Source organism: Atta cephalotes (genome assembly GCF_000143395.1).
Source record: "Atta cephalotes unplaced genomic scaffold scaffold00039, whole genome shotgun sequence".
Lineage (NCBI taxonomy): Eukaryota > Metazoa > Arthropoda > Insecta > Hymenoptera > Formicidae > Atta > Atta cephalotes.
Genome location: NW_012130103.1, coordinates 2,527,009 through 2,547,440, shown reverse-complemented (window position 1 = coordinate 2,547,440; position 20,432 = coordinate 2,527,009). Strand labels below are relative to the sequence as shown.

The 20,432-nt window shown below is 31.6% G+C and overlaps 5 protein-coding genes across 5 annotated transcripts; 4 read left to right on the top strand and 1 right to left on the bottom strand.

Annotated features, from left to right (window-relative positions):
- Positions 1-782: 782 nt before the first annotated feature.
- Positions 783-7,866, top strand: LOC105622059 (alpha-protein kinase 1). The gene is made up of 13 exons (XM_012203493.1): positions 783-1,012; positions 1,338-1,479; positions 1,586-1,705; positions 1,817-2,082; positions 2,496-2,605; positions 2,702-3,361; positions 4,183-4,371; positions 5,067-5,410; positions 5,851-6,141; positions 6,615-6,879; positions 7,118-7,183; positions 7,273-7,526; positions 7,684-7,866. Exons 1-13 carry the CDS (start codon positions 783-785, stop codon positions 7,864-7,866), a joined length of 3,120 nt encoding a protein of 1,039 aa, XP_012058883.1.
- A 1,637-nt stretch (positions 7,867-9,503) lies between these two features.
- Positions 9,504-12,173, bottom strand: LOC105622057 (phospholipase A1-like). The gene is made up of 6 exons (XM_012203492.1): positions 12,034-12,173; positions 11,830-11,971; positions 11,468-11,592; positions 10,304-10,611; positions 10,104-10,194; positions 9,504-9,868 (listed from the first exon to the last, which is right to left on the bottom strand). The coding sequence occupies exons 1-6, from the start codon at positions 12,171-12,173 to the stop codon at positions 9,718-9,720; spliced, it is 957 nt and encodes a 318-aa protein (XP_012058882.1). The 3' UTR covers positions 9,504-9,717.
- A 1,654-nt stretch (positions 12,174-13,827) lies between these two features.
- Positions 13,828-15,484, top strand: LOC105622056 (prefoldin subunit 6). The gene is made up of 3 exons (XM_012203491.1): positions 13,828-13,891; positions 14,446-14,641; positions 15,355-15,484. The coding sequence occupies exons 1-3, from the start codon at positions 13,828-13,830 to the stop codon at positions 15,482-15,484; spliced, it is 390 nt and encodes a 129-aa protein (XP_012058881.1).
- Positions 15,485-16,120: 636 nt separating this feature from the next.
- On the top strand, positions 16,121-18,103 carry LOC105622055 (COMM domain-containing protein 2). Its single transcript, XM_012203490.1, has 5 exons — positions 16,121-16,187; positions 16,263-16,340; positions 17,335-17,417; positions 17,499-17,672; positions 17,752-18,103. Exons 1-5 carry the CDS (start codon positions 16,121-16,123, stop codon positions 17,956-17,958), a joined length of 609 nt encoding a protein of 202 aa, XP_012058880.1. The 3' UTR covers positions 17,959-18,103.
- A 438-nt stretch (positions 18,104-18,541) lies between these two features.
- LOC105622054 (rhodopsin-like) lies at positions 18,542-20,314 on the top strand. Its single transcript, XM_012203489.1, has 8 exons — positions 18,542-18,726; positions 18,802-19,040; positions 19,142-19,248; positions 19,320-19,426; positions 19,519-19,666; positions 19,739-19,849; positions 19,956-20,122; positions 20,197-20,314. The coding sequence occupies exons 1-8, from the start codon at positions 18,542-18,544 to the stop codon at positions 20,312-20,314; spliced, it is 1,182 nt and encodes a 393-aa protein (XP_012058879.1).
- Positions 20,315-20,432: the final 118 nt, after the last annotated feature.

Below are 20,432 nucleotides of genomic sequence, written 5' to 3'. Positions count from 1 at the left end.
TCCGTCCGCCGTACGATACTCGTACGACGACGTCCTCGTCAACGAAACTTCGTCGGACGGTACGTCGTACCTCGTCGTCGCCTCGTTCCGTCCTTCTCTCTCTCTCTCTCTCTCTCTCTCTCTCTCTCTCTCTGTCTGTCTCTCTCTGTCTCCGTCCTTACCCCTCGTCTACACCTCGCGCGCCCGTCTCGCACCTGTTTCGATCTGATAACAGGACGGGAAAAGCGCGTGGGAGTGCAACTGAGGACAGACGAACGTTTTCTGCGTCTTCTGCGTCGTGTAAAAATCGTTTGCGCGCGCGTGTCCACGTTTCATGTTATTGCTGTCCCGTCGGCAAGAACTGTCGCGCGGAAAAATGTTCGGACAACGATGGGATAGGAACTGTGTCCTCTTGCGAGCGCGGACGTGAAATCCAGATCCCCCTTCTCCCTCGAGAGAGCACGGATGGTTAACGGTTTGCTGCACCCATCTGTTTCAGATCAGGACAAAAGTTTAGCGACGTGTTAAGGTGAAGTCTGCGAGCACTGTCAATTATATTCATCAGCCAGCGATAGGTGACGGGACTTTGCATGTAAGTGAAGCCAAGGTGGCATTTTGGATCTCTACGACATAAAATTCGAAAAACCTGGTAGTGTCAGACAAAGGGATAATATATAACGAGCCAGGCATATCTCGACTGATCTTGCGACTGACGTCGCGTTTTATTTACAGACTTTGGCACTTAGATAAATATTCGTGATTTTGCTCGTCTTGTGACATTCACGAGATTAGCGTAATCGAAGATGTCAGTATTGAATCAAAGCGGCGAGGATGCGGTGGAGTGCCCTCTGTGTATGGAGCCGTTGGAGGTGGATGATCTGAATTTCTTCCCGTGCACCTGCGGATATCAGATATGCCGTTTTTGTTGGCACAGAATTCGTACCGACGAAAACGGCCTGTGTCCCGCGTGTCGAAAGGCCTATTCTGAAAATCCAGCTGATTTTAAACCCCTTACCAAGGAAGAAATAGCAAGGTATTTACGAATCTGCTTTTAATTATCCTAATTAATAATATTTGTCAATAATTGTATTATAATAAAAATACATAGTCTCGGCTACAAGTATAAAATCCTCAATTTATTGTATTTTCTTGGAAAAGGCAGTAATAAAAGTTATAATAGAGTAAAATGTCAAAATTGATATAGATATAAAAATGAATATTTCTTAAATAAAATTGTTTTTTAATATATTTTTCATTAAATATTAGAATTGACGTATTTACATTAATTTGAAGATACTTATGGCCGAGGCTCTGTATATTATTGAAAGAAATAGTCTATCCTGCTCTGCTCTTTCTAGATTAAAAGCTGAGAAGAGGTTGAAGGATCAACAACGGAAGCAGAGAGTTACAGAAAATCGGAAACATCTAGCAAATGTGAGAGTAGTACAAAAAAATTTAGTGTTTGTAGTAGGATTACCAATGCGACTGGCAGATGCTGATGTGAGTATGGTCAATAACGAGCGTTCTATAAGTGATCGATAACGCCAAGAACTCGGCAAATATTAAAAAAAAAAGATTACGATAGGTAATATTTCGCATGCTTTAGGTTTTAAAGAAACACGAATATTTTGGAAAATTTGGGAAGATACACAAAGTCGTAATTAACCAGAGTACTTCCTATGCAGGGTCTCAAGGCCCCAGTGCTTCGGCTTATGTTACTTATCAAGTGAGTCGATTTATGGTTTTCAATAAGACTTCGTTTTCTTGTTTGTTAATAAGATAATAAACAAAAGTAATAAGTGTGTTGTAAGCAATAGTGTTCTTTGTGTTGTAACAGCGTCAAGAGGATGCGCTACGTGCTATAGAGGCTGTGAATAACATTGTTGTGGACGGACGGACAATAAAAACATCATTAGGAACGACAAAGTATTGTTCGCATTTTATGCGTAACCAAGCCTGTCCGAAGCCAGATTGCATGTACCTGCACGATCTTGGGGATCAGGAGGCATCGTTTACGAAGGAGGAGATGCATCAAGGAAAACATCAGGAATATGAGCGCAAGCTTGTGCAATCGTTACATGCCCACGCGTCTTCAGTTCAACGGTACAAAATCTATTTTGTCATAAAAATAATTCCTCGGAATTATTATGCACGTAAATCTAATTTTAATTATTAATAAGGCCTGTTCTGTTTAGTTGAATTTCTTGCACGGTTCATCTTTTCTCTTTTTCTCTCCAACGTCGTGCAAGAACTTTAATTAAAAAAAAAACAGACCTATTATAAAAAATTGTCCAAGAAAACAAGCAAGACATTAAAATGAAATAAATACTTATTTATAAATAAATATTTATTCGAGCATCAATAAATAAGAAATACTGAATTTTCAATAGCCAATATATAAATAATTTAAACAAATATATAAATGATAAATGTTGAAGCAAGATTTAAGATCATAATTAAGACAAAAAAGTAGTCATAAATGATATTAAGTCACATCTAATTTTAACTCTGCACAGGAAACCGACACCATCACCACCTGTAACGGGCAGTATTGTTAGGGAAAGTGGAACTGTAAATTCGCAAACTAAAGAAGCATGGCCGTCGTTGCAGCCAGGACAGACAAATAGTGAGTAAATCTAAATATTGCATGATAAGATACATTATTGAAATTAAAATTTTTGTAAGGATTTTAGATATTAACGTATTAACATTTTGCTTTCAGGTACACAAAGCAGTTGTAAAGAAATATCACCACCTACGCAAACAACTTCACAACACAGTAATATAACAAGCGGAAACGGCACGGTAGCTCAACAAAGTCATATGTCCTCCGGGGTGTCTATGCATCAACAAAACAACAACAATAAGGATGAAAGTGGTGTGGGTGTGCGGCGGGGTAAAAGTAATAGCGAAAGTAAAGCACAGGCAGCTCGGAACAAACATAAAAATAGTCAAAATAAAGAGAAGCACGGCACTCGTACGACATCGCGATCTGAATCAAGCTCAATCAACACGCAAAACAGTTCACAGTCGCAAATTACCGGACAAAAGGACGTTAGAAACTTTTCCGCTGATACGAACAGTGAAATGTTGCAAAAATTGGGTAACAAGTGTAAAATGGAACAGCAGCAACAACAGCAGTCACAGTCACAACAAATTAGCAACAAAACATCAAAATTAGTTCAATTACAGCCTCACGAAGTTAATGTAAATGGTGCATTTCAAAACGGGGAACGTCGGCATTCGGACAGTGAAACGGATCAACAGCGCGAAGGTAGCACGCCAGCGAGTACGATCTCGAGCACGGAAGACTCGAATGTTAATCACCAAGCCGAGCACTTAGCTGAATCGAGCGAGGAAAATAGTGGTGCTGTTCTTTTGGGTGAGTTCTTTACCCTGATCGCTTTTATTTTTATATCCTTTTATTTTATAGTAATATAATTTTACAATATTTACGATATTTATGTAAAATTTATAAACGAGAAGATATTGTGAAATTTCTTTGGTCGATTTAATTTGTGCTTAGGGAATTCTACATTTATTTCATTGATACACATATTTGTAAGATTATTTTTGAAATAATTATATTTTGAAATAAATGATTCGCCATTAATGTTATCAGGATTATTTTTTTATTTTATGTTCGCAGAAAATGAATTACTTGAATAAATTTCATTTTAATACATATTATATACATTTAATACATATATTTACAACGTGATTATAAATTTGTTATTTGAAATCAGGATAGATTGTGTTCATCATATGCTAATGTACAAATTAATCAATACTGTAGAATACATATATTGAATAATTGATATATGCCAAAATAAAGAGAATTCTTGGAAAAAATTTAGTAAGTCTTTTTTTTTGTTTTTGTACATTTAAATGTTATATATTTCTTATAGATTTCTATGAGAAAAATGTTGGTGTGGGCATTGTTTGTGACACATTCAATGATCGAACATATGTGATGTTTTTCCAAACTGTATGAGTACGCTATTTTGATTTTGATACTTTTACATCTAAAGATAGACTCTTATTATTATTGAATTGTATAAGTTATTCAATTTTACATTACTTACGTAAATATTTTTTGAGAAAGGAAATAAATTGAAAAGCTGTTTATTCTGGCATTGTAAGAGTATAGAAACGATTTTAACCGCGTTGTGTAGTATAGAGAATTTTGCGTATCATCTGTAGGTTCGTCTCCAGCTAGCACAAATTCATCACAAGGTGCCAATCAACTACCACCACCAGGACTACACAATGGATCTCAAATGCAACTCAACCATCGGTCGATCTTTCAGGCGGACAATAACAGTTTTTTCAGTTCAAATACCTTCCAGAAAATACCAACTACAACCTCGATACCACCAAATTCCCTCGCAGGCATGTACTCTATATTGTTCTATACAGTATTGTTGTTAGCTTTTTTTAGATGAAAATTCCAAACGAGATATTTCAAACAATGTATTAATCTAAAGACAAATCTCTCGACATTCAAAATCAAGTGAAAAGTATACAGAACAAATGAAAATCAAGGACAGTTAGTAAGACACCAAAACAGTATTTTTATTTAAAAATATGTAACAATTTAAACATTTCTGCTCCTCTTTGAGCTATCTTCAATGAAAATATAATAAATAATAAGATTGGAAACAAGACTGTTTATGTTTAAATACATTACTTTAAATACAAAGCGCCATTATGGTCTGAATATTAAGATGTTGAACTGTTATATAAATTCATATAAATGAATTAATTTCAGAAATGATAATTGCGTACCGATATGGTTGTCGGACTTTCAACGCAATCAATCTGAACAATCTTATTATTTATACACGCTCGCCTACAATGCGCTTAATAATGGCGCTTCGTATTTAAAGGAAAATATAATATTATATTTTTACATATCTTCAGTCTCGATCTCCAAGTACATTCTAAAAATGATATTTTACTTAAAAAAATAGAATTATTAAAAAATTTTAACATTAGTCTAGACATTTTTATTCTGCATATATTTATTTATATATGTTATTATAATTAGCAAAAGCATTATTAATGAATTTTTCTTCGATTTACAGCAAACACAAATCTAGATTGGACGAGCACGGGAGTGGCTACGATACCCGATTCCTTACCAACAGTTCATTCTAGCGAAGATTGGCAAGCTGCTTTTGGCTTTCAGCCTGAATCGTCTCGAACGAATCACATTATAGTAAAATCCAGTTCAACTGATACATCGAGAGTACCATTCAATTCCGAAGGTTTTGCAGATGAAGAGGTTTATATAAATGCACCTTACACCGTTGCACTCACAGAACCATCATCTAGTACCTTTACATCTAACTTACTTGTAAATTCATCCGCATCTAAGTTTATGGCAGATTATCAACAGAATTCATTACAACAAAGGCTTAATATACAGGTAAGCGGAATAATAAAGTTTTTGGGTTATGTATTTAAAAAAATAACAAGATGTTCATTGAGCATATCATTCCCTTACTTCAAAAGTAATACAGCTAAAAAATTAACTTTTTCAGTGAAGGGAAAATTATTTTTAAAATTGACAGAAAATTATCGACAAATCAAATAATATCGATGAAAAGAAAATATTTTTAATATAATAAAATATCATTTTTTGTTTTATCACCATTAAAAAACACTTTGTACTTTTTGACGATTCGAAGTTAATTTATTTGTGATAATTAATAGTGATGTTTATCAAATTTATTCTTACTTAATTTCATTATAATGTTCCTCGAAAATCACGTTTTTTTTTTGTTGTTACTTTTGAAATGAAGGATCGATATGTAAACATTTTTATTAAAGAAAAATAATTTATAACGTTAAAATAAAATTTCTAAGGCACAGCAAACTCAAGAAAATTGTGAGTACATAAAACAGAATGGCCACGCTACAATGGAAGAAGTTCGGAATCATTGTGACGCAGGCTCGGAAGTGAAAGCGGACGACGATTTAGGTTTTGATCCTTTCCACGAAACGCAGAAAGCATTAGCAGAACTTTTAGCAGAAGATGAAATGCAAGTGCAGCAACAGAAGATGTTCCAGCAACAACAGCAAAGAGAACGAGAGGAGCAAACTAGGGTGCAGCATCAACAAACTCTCGCTAGCCTTAATCAACAACACTTTCCACAAGTAAATATTCTTATCAAATTCTTTTACTTCTTATTAATATGTTTAATATTAATAATTAATTGTTTAATATTAATAATTTCATATAATTTTCACGTGTGCGTTATTTTTTACATGTACCATTTTTTTCTCATTTTTTTTTATTTTTTACTTTTTATGTTTTGAAACTCGCTGATATAGTAAAACTGTGGAGGAGAGTCATATCAGAGGTGACTCATGGAAAATATTATCATTGATAAGGAAATTGTTTAGATATATTTTTTACAACAATGCGTGAAAGATTAATATTAATTTTAATTTTAGCTTTTAACGAAATTTGGTAGTACATTTCAGAAAAGCTCTGTATAATTTATAATACTTTAAAATACATTCAAATTAAATGATATTTATATATTTTTATCGATAAGTACGTGCATTTATCGAAAATGAGGTGCAAATATAGACCAATGAATTTAAAAAAACAAATATTCTTTCAGGTTGCTCACATAGCACATTTACAGCAACAAGCCCAGCACTTGCAAAATCTACAGGTGCTTCAGTCGCATTCCCTCTTGTCCCGTCTTCCGCAAAATCTGTTACCAAGCGGCGCGCAGAGCCCTGCACAGGGTACTGTAACAGCTACCACTTTAGGACAACGCAGTCGACTCCCGCCACCTGGTTTTCCTGGTTCTACGCCAAATCACATGAACTCATTCGGTCTCGGTATACCCCGACCAGCACCAACGAATAGTGCCCTCTCTGGTTAGTGTTCCTCCAATTTTTCCAGGCACCAGGAATCATAGTGCACAGTGCGTGAAATTTACATACGTATACGATAATCTGTCGTAGCCGTAGACAAAAATAAATTATTGATTCGCGAATTTCTATAGATAAGTAAAAAGATCTATCGGATCACAAAAATCACACGAACATGTAGATATTTGAATGGGATGTTGCCACTCACGATCTGTTAATCGTCCAATGCACGTTATGTTTGCAGGAGCGCAGCCACCTCAACCACAGAGTGCGTACCTTCCAAATGGAAGCCCGCTTCTCAACACGCAAAGTAATAATTCTACCTATTAATCTTCTGTACTGGGATATATTTTTAATATATTTATAGATTGTAATATCTGATTACAATTTCCTATACAGGCATCGGCAAGTGCACGGGCGATGTTTATACCCTGAAAGATTGGTGCGAAATTAATAATCAACAACAACAACAACAGTTTCATCATCAAGCATTACATCAGAAAGGATGGAACAATTTCGGACCTATCGCAGATTGGACTTCGATTGATCCGGCTATAGTCACATCATCTAGACCTCTTCCATTCCAAACTACCAGCGCTTGGCAGTTTTCTCACATTCATCCTTCTCATGTTGTAACTCATAACACACAACAGGTATGATACAATTTTTTGTATCTTTGCCAATTTGTACTTTATTATTTATCATAGATATGTAAAAACATGAATCTTATTTAATTCGTTCTATACGATATATCATAAATTACATTGACGATATGTTCAACCATAACAAGTCATGTTATATTATGTTCAGGAACAGAACGCACCTACTCAGCATTGGGCGATGCAACCACCTCCTGGTTTTGCTGCACCCTCGACTACAGGACAATTGAATAATCCGCAGCCGAGCACGACCGCACAACCGCACACCAAGCTCATCTCTGCAGGATCGGAAATCGAAAGTAAGTTGATCGCGATCAAGCTCCGTGCAAACTAATAAAAAGAAAAAGAAAAATATCTTATAATGCGCGGTATCGAGATATATAGGCCGTCTATATTGCAGACCTATAAGTCTAATGCGTGAGGCGAACGAGTCGAGGCGTCATAATGTTTCCGGACGTGGCAAGATCAAATCCAGCAAATGAAAAACAAAAAAAAGCGACAGTCGATAATGTACGTTTTCCTAACGCTTCTTTATCTTAACGTTTTATTTCAAATCTCCATTTATTTGTGCGAGTATTTACTCGAATGAAATATCGGAATAAAATATGAGTTTCCTCGATGTAAGCGAAGATTGTACGTCTCAATACATCTTCCTCATGATATTATCATTTCAGAATTATAGCAAAATTTATCATATTTAAGTCTGACTATCGTTATAAGCGAAGTGTTATGTAGGATATGAAATATTAAACGGATAAATGATTAAAATAATTAAAAGAGAATGATCACGATATTTGCAAGTACATTTCCTTTTTTGAATTTTTATATATATTATTAAAACGCTATTTTCTTCGAAACATTAAAATTGAACATTAATATCCTGTGTTTATAAGCTTTGTGAGATGAAAGAAATACAGCAGGAAAGTATTAGAAAACAAATGTAATGAAACTTTTTAAAATATTGTTTAATTTTACATCTGTCATAGTTAGAAATGTGTTTTAAATTAAAAGCTTTGTTATCGTATATTTAAATGCTCTATTGTTATATTGAAATGAATTGTTATATATGTATATGTACCTAATAGTAACGGTACCATAAATCGTCTTATATATATTTTGCTATTTTATAATATTACTTTTATCACGTTGAAATGTAATTGATTTTATCCAATCATTTTAAAAAGTTAGAATTCTTTTATCATTGAACAAGATATAGTATGACATAATTTTACTGTCACTACAGTAAAATAACGTGGAGTTTTATTATCTTTCAAACACATTAACTTTCTTCGAGTGCGTCATTGATACTTCATCACACTACAAGACACGGACTCGTTATTATAAGAAGAAAAGGGAAAGACTAAGAATTAGGATCTTCTATCTTAGTTTAGATAATCATTTTAACGAATATATTGAGTTATGAATCAAATTGATTGAACACACAGGTCATACGGATTAAGGATTTATCTGTACTAACCGAGAAAACTTTCCGAGCGATATTTCTAATCTTGTGACACATCGATGTATCAATATGATTAAGGAAAACTACAGAGATGGCTGTTCGAAAAACATTAATAACGCGACAATGTATTTTATTTACGAATGCGAAGCGAGAAAAAGGAAAGAAAGACAGGGGGATTATTAATACACGATGTACGATAAACGATGCGAGAGAAACGTCTGAGCGATGTTCACGACGCGAATTAACGTCGAACGAGAGTTATTCCCGTGGCAGATGATTATCGAAAGTATCTCTGCCATTTTAAGGCGAATAACGAAAGAACGTCACATACACAAGAGAACGAATGAGATAATAAAAGTATAATTATTATAAAATTTAATTCAGTAAGATAATCGAAAAATATACGATAATGCGCAATGAAATTCCTGTGGTAATCTTATCTTCATCTTTTTTTCGTATCCTTTATGATTTTTTGCCTATTAGTAAGTAAGTAGGTTTATTAACTTAGGTTTATTAAATAACTTAGTTTTATTAAATTTTATCAATTACAATCATTTCGTTTTCTTTCATCAGTAATGGTTCAAAAATCTTAAGAAAAAAAAATTTATGTGTGCTGATCAAATGATTTTATTTAATTATTTATAATAATTTATCATAAAATTTTGTTTCTCTTATATATTCTCTTATTTAAAAAAACTGACATTTCAAATTTAACGACTGCTATTACTGTTTACAGTTGAAAGTTTCCTGTGTACAATGAGAATCCTTATCAACGAATAAATAATATTTTCCCTCTATAGAATTGTTGCAATCTAATATGTTGCTATTCACCACAATGCAATCTGTTGTGTTAGAATTAGGATAAGAGGATGAACTGAAAAAATTCAAATCACATAATAAGTAATACAATAATCATAAAATAACAGAAATCTGTACTTAAATAAAAAGAACATTTTATTTATCTTTGGAATGACTTGAAAAAAACAAATTCAATAATATGCGCAATATGTTTTATATAAATGATATAATATATAATGAAATTTTTCAGGAAAATTTAATGTTCATTGTTCGTTGAGCTAAAGTGAAATGTATCAAAGGAAAGGACTTACCTGTCAGAAACACCAAGAAATCCACAATTATTTTTAAAAAGATCTGTTATATAAGTAATAGCTCTCGTGTGTGAGCAAGCGATATTTATGCCTAAAATGTGAATTTGATTTATTCATAATTTCCTTTTAACGCCTCTTTTCTATTTAGCAAGCAATGTCTTTTTATACGCAATAATTAGATGTAATTGATCTCTCAGTACCGCATTTTGGTTGTATGTGTCCGCCATTGAAGTATAAATCGAGGTGACCCATTTCGTACTGTATCCCGAGATCTGATGTATGGAGAGCTACTACATATTTAGCATCTGACTTGCAAAGTTTTTCGTCGCATTTGTTGGTTTTGAATAACGGCCATGCAGGATCAGCACCAATGATATTTCGAATCGTGAAGTTAACACTCTGCATATGTTTCGCAGCAAAGCCACTCACGTGCGCGCCGAGGCTGTGACCGATGTATGTTATCTTTTCTATTGGAACTTTGCATTGTTTGATCAAGGTAAGGGTATAGCTGCAAAATGAAAATTCGATTATCATGGATCATCGCATTTTTGGTATGTATACGCATATGCTTGTGTATGTGTGCGTGCGTGTGCATATACATATGTGTGCATAACACATACATACACAAGGTATCCTATTTTAACTTTTACATCGAAATATTTCCACAAATAAAGTATAAAGAATACGGAAAAATGTTTCAGATAACATATAAAACGATCAATTTCAAGAGTAATATATTTTGAACATGTTTTCTTTTTTTTTTAGGTAAAGACGCCGAAAAAATAATAAAAGGTCATCTCTATTTTTTAAAATAAAATTATATGATTTTTTTACATACAACATGATTTTTCTAATTATTTTGTTTATAAAAATAAGGTACGATAAAAAAATAGTTTATTATTAAATATATAAAAAATTAATAGTTTACGAGAAATTTAACATTTTATGTCAATATGTGTCAGAATAAAGTATAAAAAATTTCTTAAATTATTAGATTTTTTATATCTCTACCTTAATACTTTTATGTGCAGAATAATTAGAAGAATCATATTTTATAAAAAAATCATACAATTCCATTAAAAAAGTGGATCTTTATATATTTTTGGAGAACCTCCACTTAGAAAAAAAATAATATGATCAAAATACGTTCCCCTCGAAATTATTTCGCTTTTACCTGAAATATTTTTCAAAATATTTATCTATTACGATTCAAGTAAATCATTCATATGTGTATGTATGTGTATATGTAAAATATAATCGAATACTATGCTACTATGCTTATTTTATCATTATTTAATCTTTAATATTATTTTATTTTTGTGTATTGATTTTGTGTATTGATTTTTTTTTGAAAATAGTTATACTTTGCCAAAAGATGACCTATCTCTCGAGTGTTGATCACCGCACTAGGATACGCCGTATACTTCAAGATAGGTATCCCATCTTTGCAAGCTCCTTGAGACCAATCCAGCGCAAATACTATGTGTTTCTATCAAAGCAGAAAATTATTTTAAATTGTTAAATGAATTAATGATTTTATTAAATTGTTGAATTTTTGACGTAGTATAGAATTCATTAATTTATCGGGAAATTATTTTATCAATTTTTATTTGTTTATTTTTCACTATATTTTACAATATATTCACATTGAAATTAAATTTTTGTCTTTTGTAGGTGCGTCGTACTTTCATTCCAATTATTACTTATGCGAAAGTATAATATTTACACGTTTCAATTGCATGGCCAGATCTCTAGTATGAGACGAATTTGCGTAACTAGTGAAGCCATGGACTACAAAGATGAACGATTGCATCGGATCAATATCGTTGCAGAACTCATTTTCCCGAACTTGTTCGCCTGTAACATTGCTGAAATGAAAATAAATATAATTGGCACAACAGATGACAATGGATCTTTGCACCTGTTTTACCTGTTATACAGATATAATGATACTGATTTAACGCCGAAAATACAGGAATTTGAAATTTTATCCAGAACTTGATTAGATTCAGCATGTAAATACGTGCATTGTATAAGAAAAAGTACAAGTATTGTAACAATAGTTCTCATCGTGTGCAAAAAGAAATATTAATGAATTATCAAAGGGAAATTGATAGATACTAGATCAAACCTTGGAATAGTACGAGCTTTTATACGTACACAAGTACATTTTTTGTATATTTATACGCATATAAATATTGACACTTGCAACATCAGCGGCTGTGTAAATTATTTAGCAAACGCAGAAAATTTGCAGTAATATTATGATATCAAATGATCAATGTATGCTGTCTTCGCGCGCATTTTTTCTTTTTATCAGTTCATTTTCATTTCCGATATTATACGGCAATAAAAGATGATGAAGTGCTGTACAGTCAAATATTGAACATGATGATACACCCTTGATGTTATTTATCAACATATTACAGTGCAACACTTGTCATATATCCTTGTACTTGACATCTTATCGAGTTGTTATGAAATAGAAAATAAATTATGATTTAACGTTTGTGTACTTTCACGAAATATCCAAATAAGAATACCGAAATTGTAAACGGAAAAATTACAGGATTTCTGCATAGTAGTTCTGTACAGATGAAATTCTGTTTTCTTCGACAAACCATTTGTATTCATATAAGCTTAAAAAAATAAATGAGAAAATTTGTATATTTTAAATTAACGAAATAATTACATCATTTAAATGTAAAATATATTATAATAAGCAAGAAATTTGCTTATATAATATTTGTACGCTGTGAAATTGTTTGGGCAACAAAACAATAATTATAACAATTGCTACCTACATACTTAAAATATATTCTCTTCTCGTAAGAAACATGTTTAAAATTAAACGCAGCTATTTATCGATATTAAAAAGTAATAAATAATAATAAGTTTAATAATTATAATAATTATAATAAAAATAAAATTAAAAATTATCTAATTTAAAATATAATAAATATTTATTTAATGTTTCATTCATATTTTAAATATTTATTTAATTTTTATTTATTTATAATTACTATGCTTCGTTTTTCAAAATTGAAAACTTGATATCCTTGATTACTTTAAATATAACTTTAAATATAAATAGAAAGAAATTTGGAAACTCGACGAGATACTATTAGATATGGGAAAAAGTTCATATTAAAGAAAACGGCGATCTTACGGAAGTTTGCGTTATTAAAATTTAAATGATAGTAATACTGATACCATTAATTTTATGATTTATTTCGTAGATGTGTAGTAGAATAGATGTGTTTTTAATATATATGTGTGTAGCACATAAATTTTTAGCATTACAGGTATGCATACTTATTTATGCAGCATTTATATAAAAAAAATCATCAATTTAATATCACAAAACAATAATTAAAGCTATCGAAATATATCGAATCGCACGAAGCGATTAAAGAATGTAAGGTCTGTTCTTTATTTCTGCTCTCTGAACAAGTGCACATAGTGCAATAAATTGAAGCGAAATCAGAGGTTTCTCTCTGGCGAAATAAAATATATGTTTCACTTCAAGTGATGCATGCAGTGCATCAGTTCAGAGAATGCAAGAATAAAGAACGGACTTAAAAAATCTAATTTGGATATGTTGGCGAAGTCTCCGAGTCCGAAGAAGAATTTCCAGTGTTATCGTTAAAAGTTTATTTGTAAAATTGCATAGTGCGATAGCGGCTCATTTCTTAGCACAGTTAAAAATATCTTTCGGACAATCATGGTAGAGGAGATCCAAAAGAAGCTTCAAAATGAAGCCGACACGCTACGACAAATTCAAAAAGGTTAAGAAACGTTCATGATTATTTCTGGAAAGTGTTTAATATAAATTTTGCTCCTCCTTTAAATGCAGCAATGATCTGTAAAATAAAGCATCAAAATCGCCGAATGTGGATCTAAAATTTTTAAAAGTTTCTGACGAAATTAATCACTGTATTCACAATTAACAAATATTTTCTGATCATATATTCTCAATTTTGTACTTAATTAATTCGACTATTAATTATTACTGGCTGAAGCTAATCGGTATTAGCAAGAATCATTAAATAAAAGAAAGCTGAAGCTCCTTGTTTATCTCTCATTGGGAACTTTTCAATAAGCGACACTATGTAACACAGTGATTATTTCATGATATTTATTTAACATTGGCATAAAGGATGTAATGATTCACTGTGTTACATTGTGTCATCTGTCTTTTGTTTGAAAGCTCCTATTATTTTTGATATTATTGCTTTTTTAATTTGACTCTGTCTTCTTTGCTAGATGATACAACCAGTAATAGACAAAAACCAGTTATTATATATAAAGAAGAACCACTATGAATTTATTATATTTGCAGAATACAACAAGGCGCTGAGCCAGAGGCAGCAACTAGATGGTCAGCTGAATGAAAATATTATGGTGAAGAAAGAGCTAGATATTCTAAAGGAAGAGAACGATGTATTCAAGCTGATAGGACCTGTGCTCGTGAAACAGGAATTGTGTGAAGCCAAACAGAATGTTGACAAGCGTATGGATTACATCAAGTCTGAACTGTAGGTTTGCTTTTATTAGGGTAATATTCATAGCCTGTTCTTATTTCAAAACTGTCTTAATCCTTTGAGCACCAAAACTTTATAATAAAGTAACTTATAGAAGATCTTGTTTTCTAATAATTTTTGGCATTGTTAAATTTTGTTCTGGCCTCAGAATCTTAAAATTTGAGTGATTCCTTCCCTCCATAAATCATAGAAAAAGTAGATATATGACATCTTAGGGTGTTAACAGAAAGCTGACTTATAATCTTAATGAGCCTTCTACAATAAACCATTTATTAAATTATGGAATCATCTAACAGTACAAATTAAATTATTAAAAATACTTAAAGAGATAATTAAAGGTCAAGGTCTAGGTGATACCAGGTGGAAAGGATGATTATGATTATAGTTATGTTTAAGATTAGTCATAAATTAGAAGTCAGAAGCTAAAAATTGACAACTGTGATTGGTCAATTTTTAGCTTCTGATTTCTGATTTATAATTAATGGCTTATTGTAGAATGACCATAAGACTTAAATCATAAGATATTGTCTTAAGGTTATACTTCAGTCTTGGCTTTCTGCCAAGACCCTTAGACTGTACTCCAAGACAATTTTAAATATAAAAATTAACTATAAATACTGGCCTAAATAAGAATCAGTCATGTAAATACTGATCTAGAAATCGAACTGCAACTGTTTCGGATTTACATGTAAGGAAATGAATTTTAGGAAACGTGTGGACGACTTGATGTCTACCCTAGACAAAAAGCTGGATTCACAGAGGGATGTGATAGATAAATTGCAGCAAGCATTTCAACAGGCCCAGATTAAAGCATCGATAAACCAATCGAAATCATAATATTGTACAGATTATGACTTTGTGGAATTATTACATTTGTATGATTAATCACTAATGCTTAAGTGACATTAAGTATAATCTCTTCTAATTCGGTATGAATGTCATGTTTGGTTCATACATTTATTTATACTAGACAATTATTAATATAAAGCTTGGCTACGTGTCATAATCATTCAAGTGCAATTTATGTAAATTAAATACTGTATAAACTCTCTTTCCACAATATTCTCCCTTTCCTCAAATCGATTCTTACATGATTAATAAGATGACTGACTACTTTCTAACGTAAAATTTAGCTTCAATTTATTCTTTATCTTAGTCTAATCTTTAGAACATTAGGAAAAGATAAAAAGTAAGTTAAACTGACAATAAGATTGATCTACATTGATAGAAATATGGATATAAAAATTATTTCGAGATATGTAAACACACATTTATGAAACTGCTATTAATTATTGAAACTGCGCGGTGCGTAGTACATGGAACAATGGAAAGTGATGGAGAATCGAGAATCAACATGGCGACGATGTAGTACCGCCTATCTTGAAAGAATTGTAAGTAATTTGAGAATTCTCGTATGGCTGTTAATTTTCAGCTAATTAAGAATTTTAACTGGTAAACACTCCAAGAACGAAAATGTTGTTAACATTGAAGCCGAATCACAAAAAGCATATGCTGTTCCTAGTTGAACAATCGTCACCAGGTAAGAGCGAATTATCTGCCGATGAATGAATTTGTTTCACAGAGAAACGTAAAGTGAAGCATATTCCCTCCGTAGTTTTACAGGATTTCTGCAAATTGGCTCTGGATTATTTGCAAAAGGGCCCGAATGTCAAAGTATACAACGCTGCTGCTCGTACGTATTCGGATAACCAAATTTAATTTTGCAAGCAGATTTTGAAATTATCTGTTAAAAATATTCTGCAAATTGTGTTCGTTGAATGTCAGCAGAAATACAAAAATCAGGGTTGTACTTTATATTTCACATTTTACGTTTACATGTTTTACAATTTTTACATATTTATATCAAATTTACATGAATCTTTTTTATGTAGACAATACAAGCAATATATAAAATAAAAATATGTATTGGATAACACATAAAAAGAAATTGTTTTGTAATTATTAATATATCTGACTAGAAATATTGATAAATAAATATATATAAGCAAAATAGAAGTTTTATACAATCTAATGCAAAGACAAAGAACATAGGCTTCGATAGGCGTCATTTCTACAAATTGTTTATATGTGACATATAAGACATAAGAGACTTGTTTTCTTTTTAGTTAAACTATTAAACTTCTTGCAGACTTCTCTTTTTTTTCTCCAACATGGAAAGAAAAAAGAAAAAAGATAAATCGTACAAAAAGTTTAGTTAAAAAAAACAAATCTGAGGTCTATTTTTTTAGCTCAAATAGTATGTGTGTACATATACTTTAATGGCATGAATTTATAGTGAAATAAATATATATTTGATATTTGGCGAAAGCGAGAAATAAAGTTCTACTGCAATAAAAAATCTATAATAGAACATCTATAGTTTATATTAGTTGCATATATGTAGATATAGATTAGTAGATATAGATGAATAACGTACAATCCTGATCAAAATTTTCTAATAGAATGTAATAACAGAATAATTGCAGAAATTAAATCACATCTGCCCATTTAAATGATGAAATTAAATGATGAATTTACTTTATTTAATCCTTTTGTCAATGCATGAATATACAGGTATATATTTATATGAATTAAAAACATAAGTTTAACACAAACATAGATAATGCTATAATGATCAAAGTGACGTACAATTGCTAACTATATAAGTTATCTTGTTCTTGTTTTAGAAAAGTTAAATGTTGAGCTGGATGTGATTAAAAATTCGGTAGAAGGTTTGGTCAATCTTTTGTTGGAGAGTTGCAAATACAAGGTAAGATTTATCAAAGTAATGCAAAATAATAGGATGTTTACTGAAAAAACTTGGAAAATCTGAAAATTTTGAGTTTTATAGCTAAGCACGGAGGATTTTCGAGATTCCATGGTCGCCTTAGGTTTCACGGAAGACAAGGAAGCGATATTGAGTAAATTATACAGCATTAAGAAGGATGAAGTCTCGGATGCATTGGAAGAGATTGGATTTAAATTGTCGAGATACCATGACATGGAATGGAGATTTGAAATACAGGTAGCGGAGTCTTCATATCCCTCGTTTTTTCCTCAAAGCGTTTCAATTTATAATTGAATTATATTACTCTGCATTATAGATTGCATCAAGATCCTTATTGAAACAAGTTGCACCACTCATCTCTCTTGATTTGTCGCTGAAGAATCCCGAGAATCCCGAGGAAATTGAACACATTCTGCTACAAACCGATCCAACTAATTTACTTCATATAACTCAAGAGTTAGAGGAAGCTCTGCAAGAAAGTCGCAGTCAACATATTAGGAGAATTTCAAGAACAGTAAAATGAAGCTTTTTGTAATTTGTAATTATATTTGAGACAATTTGTGAATATAGTGTGTAATATATAACTATATATAAAAATAGATATAAATATAAAAGATTGATAAGTATAAAAATATAAAGAATAAAAAATTTTTTATCTATAAAAAATACTAAATGAATATAGCTCCATTATTTAAATCACATTTGTTATCAGCTTCTGTAAAGTTTCATTCCGATCGGATTATTCCAAATAATAAGTGACAGTAATTGACATGCATAACATACATATTACATTCATATACATTATACTAAGGGGATAGGTACATTTACATATGTAATTGGATGATTTTATTGGATTTCTATGTCTATATAAAAGAAATTTGCGCTCTTCTACTTATACTATAACAGTTACTATTACAAGTTATTCTTTGTCATAGACTATTGATGTTTTAAAAAAATTAGGAGTTTTGCCTCGAATTCAGAATCTAGATCCAGCAGAAACAGTTGTATCTTGAAACATTCCAGTGTCAAGAAGTATGCATATCTGTTATTTTTTATGCATTATATCTCTAAATGATCCATACTTAATTACCAATATTTTGCAGAAAATGGAGTCCCTTATTACAGTAAGTACCGAAAATTTGCCTATTTTCTCTGAGAATTCCACCATGGCGTTTGCTGATGTAACAAGGACGATCGGACCTCGAGCTATGCAGCAAATTATGTCTTTCAATAATAAAACTGTAGTGAATAAAGTACCTCCGGATATGATGCACTTAATCGATCCACATTGGTTACTTTCGATTTCTCTGTATTCCTAAACCATTCGTATTTGCAAAGTAAATCTCACTAAGCTCTGGAATTACAGGTATCAGTTTCCACCGATGAATCCAATGTGGCACAAAATTCTAGGCCTTGTGATGATTGTGTTAGGATTTATGGGATGGTGCGGTAATGGTGTTGTAGTATATATATTCTTGATGACACCCTCCCTAAGAACACCGAGCAATCTTCTAATAGTAAATTTGGCATTTTCGGACTTTATTATGATGATCATTATGACGCCTCATATGATGATCAACTGCTACTATGAGACCTGGATATTAGGTAATGCAAACTTTTTCTTTCCATTATACTAATTATTGCATTTGTAATATAAGTTTAAATTGATAATGTGTAAGTAATGTATGAATTAATTTTATATTAAGGACCGCTAATGTGCGATATGCATGCCATGGTTGGTTCCTTATGTGGATGCGCTTCAATATGGACTATGACTGCTATTGCTTTGGACAGATACAATGTTATAGTAAAGGTATATGTATAATATACTCTTATATTATTATTAGTATGTGAACAGAAATCAACATACCTAAATCTCTGTAGGGTATGGCGGGAAAGCCACTCACCATCAAGAAAGCATTACTCGAAATTTTAATAATCTGGCTCTTCGCTTCAATATGGGCAATTTTACCCATAGTGGGATGGAATAGGTAATATTAAGATAATAAAAAATTATGATTATAAGAAAATATGCTTTACAATAGAGAAGAGAATGTTGTAATATATTTTATAATGTGATTAGATATGTACCAGAAGGCAATATGACCGCTTGTGGTACAGATTATCTTACTAAGGATTGGAGTTCCAAATCATACATCTTGGTGTACTCGATATTTGTATATTATATGCCGCTGCTTATTATAATTTACAGTTATTATTTTATCGTTTCGGTAAGAATATTCATACATTACAGCATTAAAAAAAATTTAATGTATATCATAAATACATTTTTTAATTAATAGACAGTAGCTGCTCATGAAAGAACAATGAGAGAACAAGCTAAGAAAATGAATGTTCAATCTTTACGATCTGGAGATAATCAAAATATAAGTGCAGAAGCAAAATTGGCAAAGGTGAGACAAAAAAATATATTAAAATTATAAATATATTATGTGCGCTAAAATATTGAAAGAATGATTTGAAGAAAATCAGGATATACATTCACTTTATTAATTACAGGTGGCACTAATGACTATTTCTTTATGGTTCATGGCTTGGACGCCGTATCTGGTTATTAATTATGTCGGTATTTTCGGTATTGCTAAAATTAGTCCTCTTTTCACCATCTGGGGATCTCTCTTTGCAAAGGCAAACGCTATATATAATCCAATTGTTTATGGAATAAGGTAAATGAGATTTTTAAGCAGGATATAATCATTAATGTTCTTGTATTGCATTAATATTTTTTTACTCTGCACAGTCATCCAAAATATAGAGCGGCATTAAAGGAAAAATTACCTTTCTTTGTATGTGGCTCAACTGAAGACCCATCTGTGGCTGCGAAAACTGCAGAAACATCATCTACAACTACAACGTAATTCCAAGAAAACAATGTATTGTAATTTCTATATATGTGATATATGTTTAGGGTATGTTTCTCAAGGAAACGAATCAATAATAAACGCGCGCGCGCGTGTATGTGTGTGTGTGTGTGTG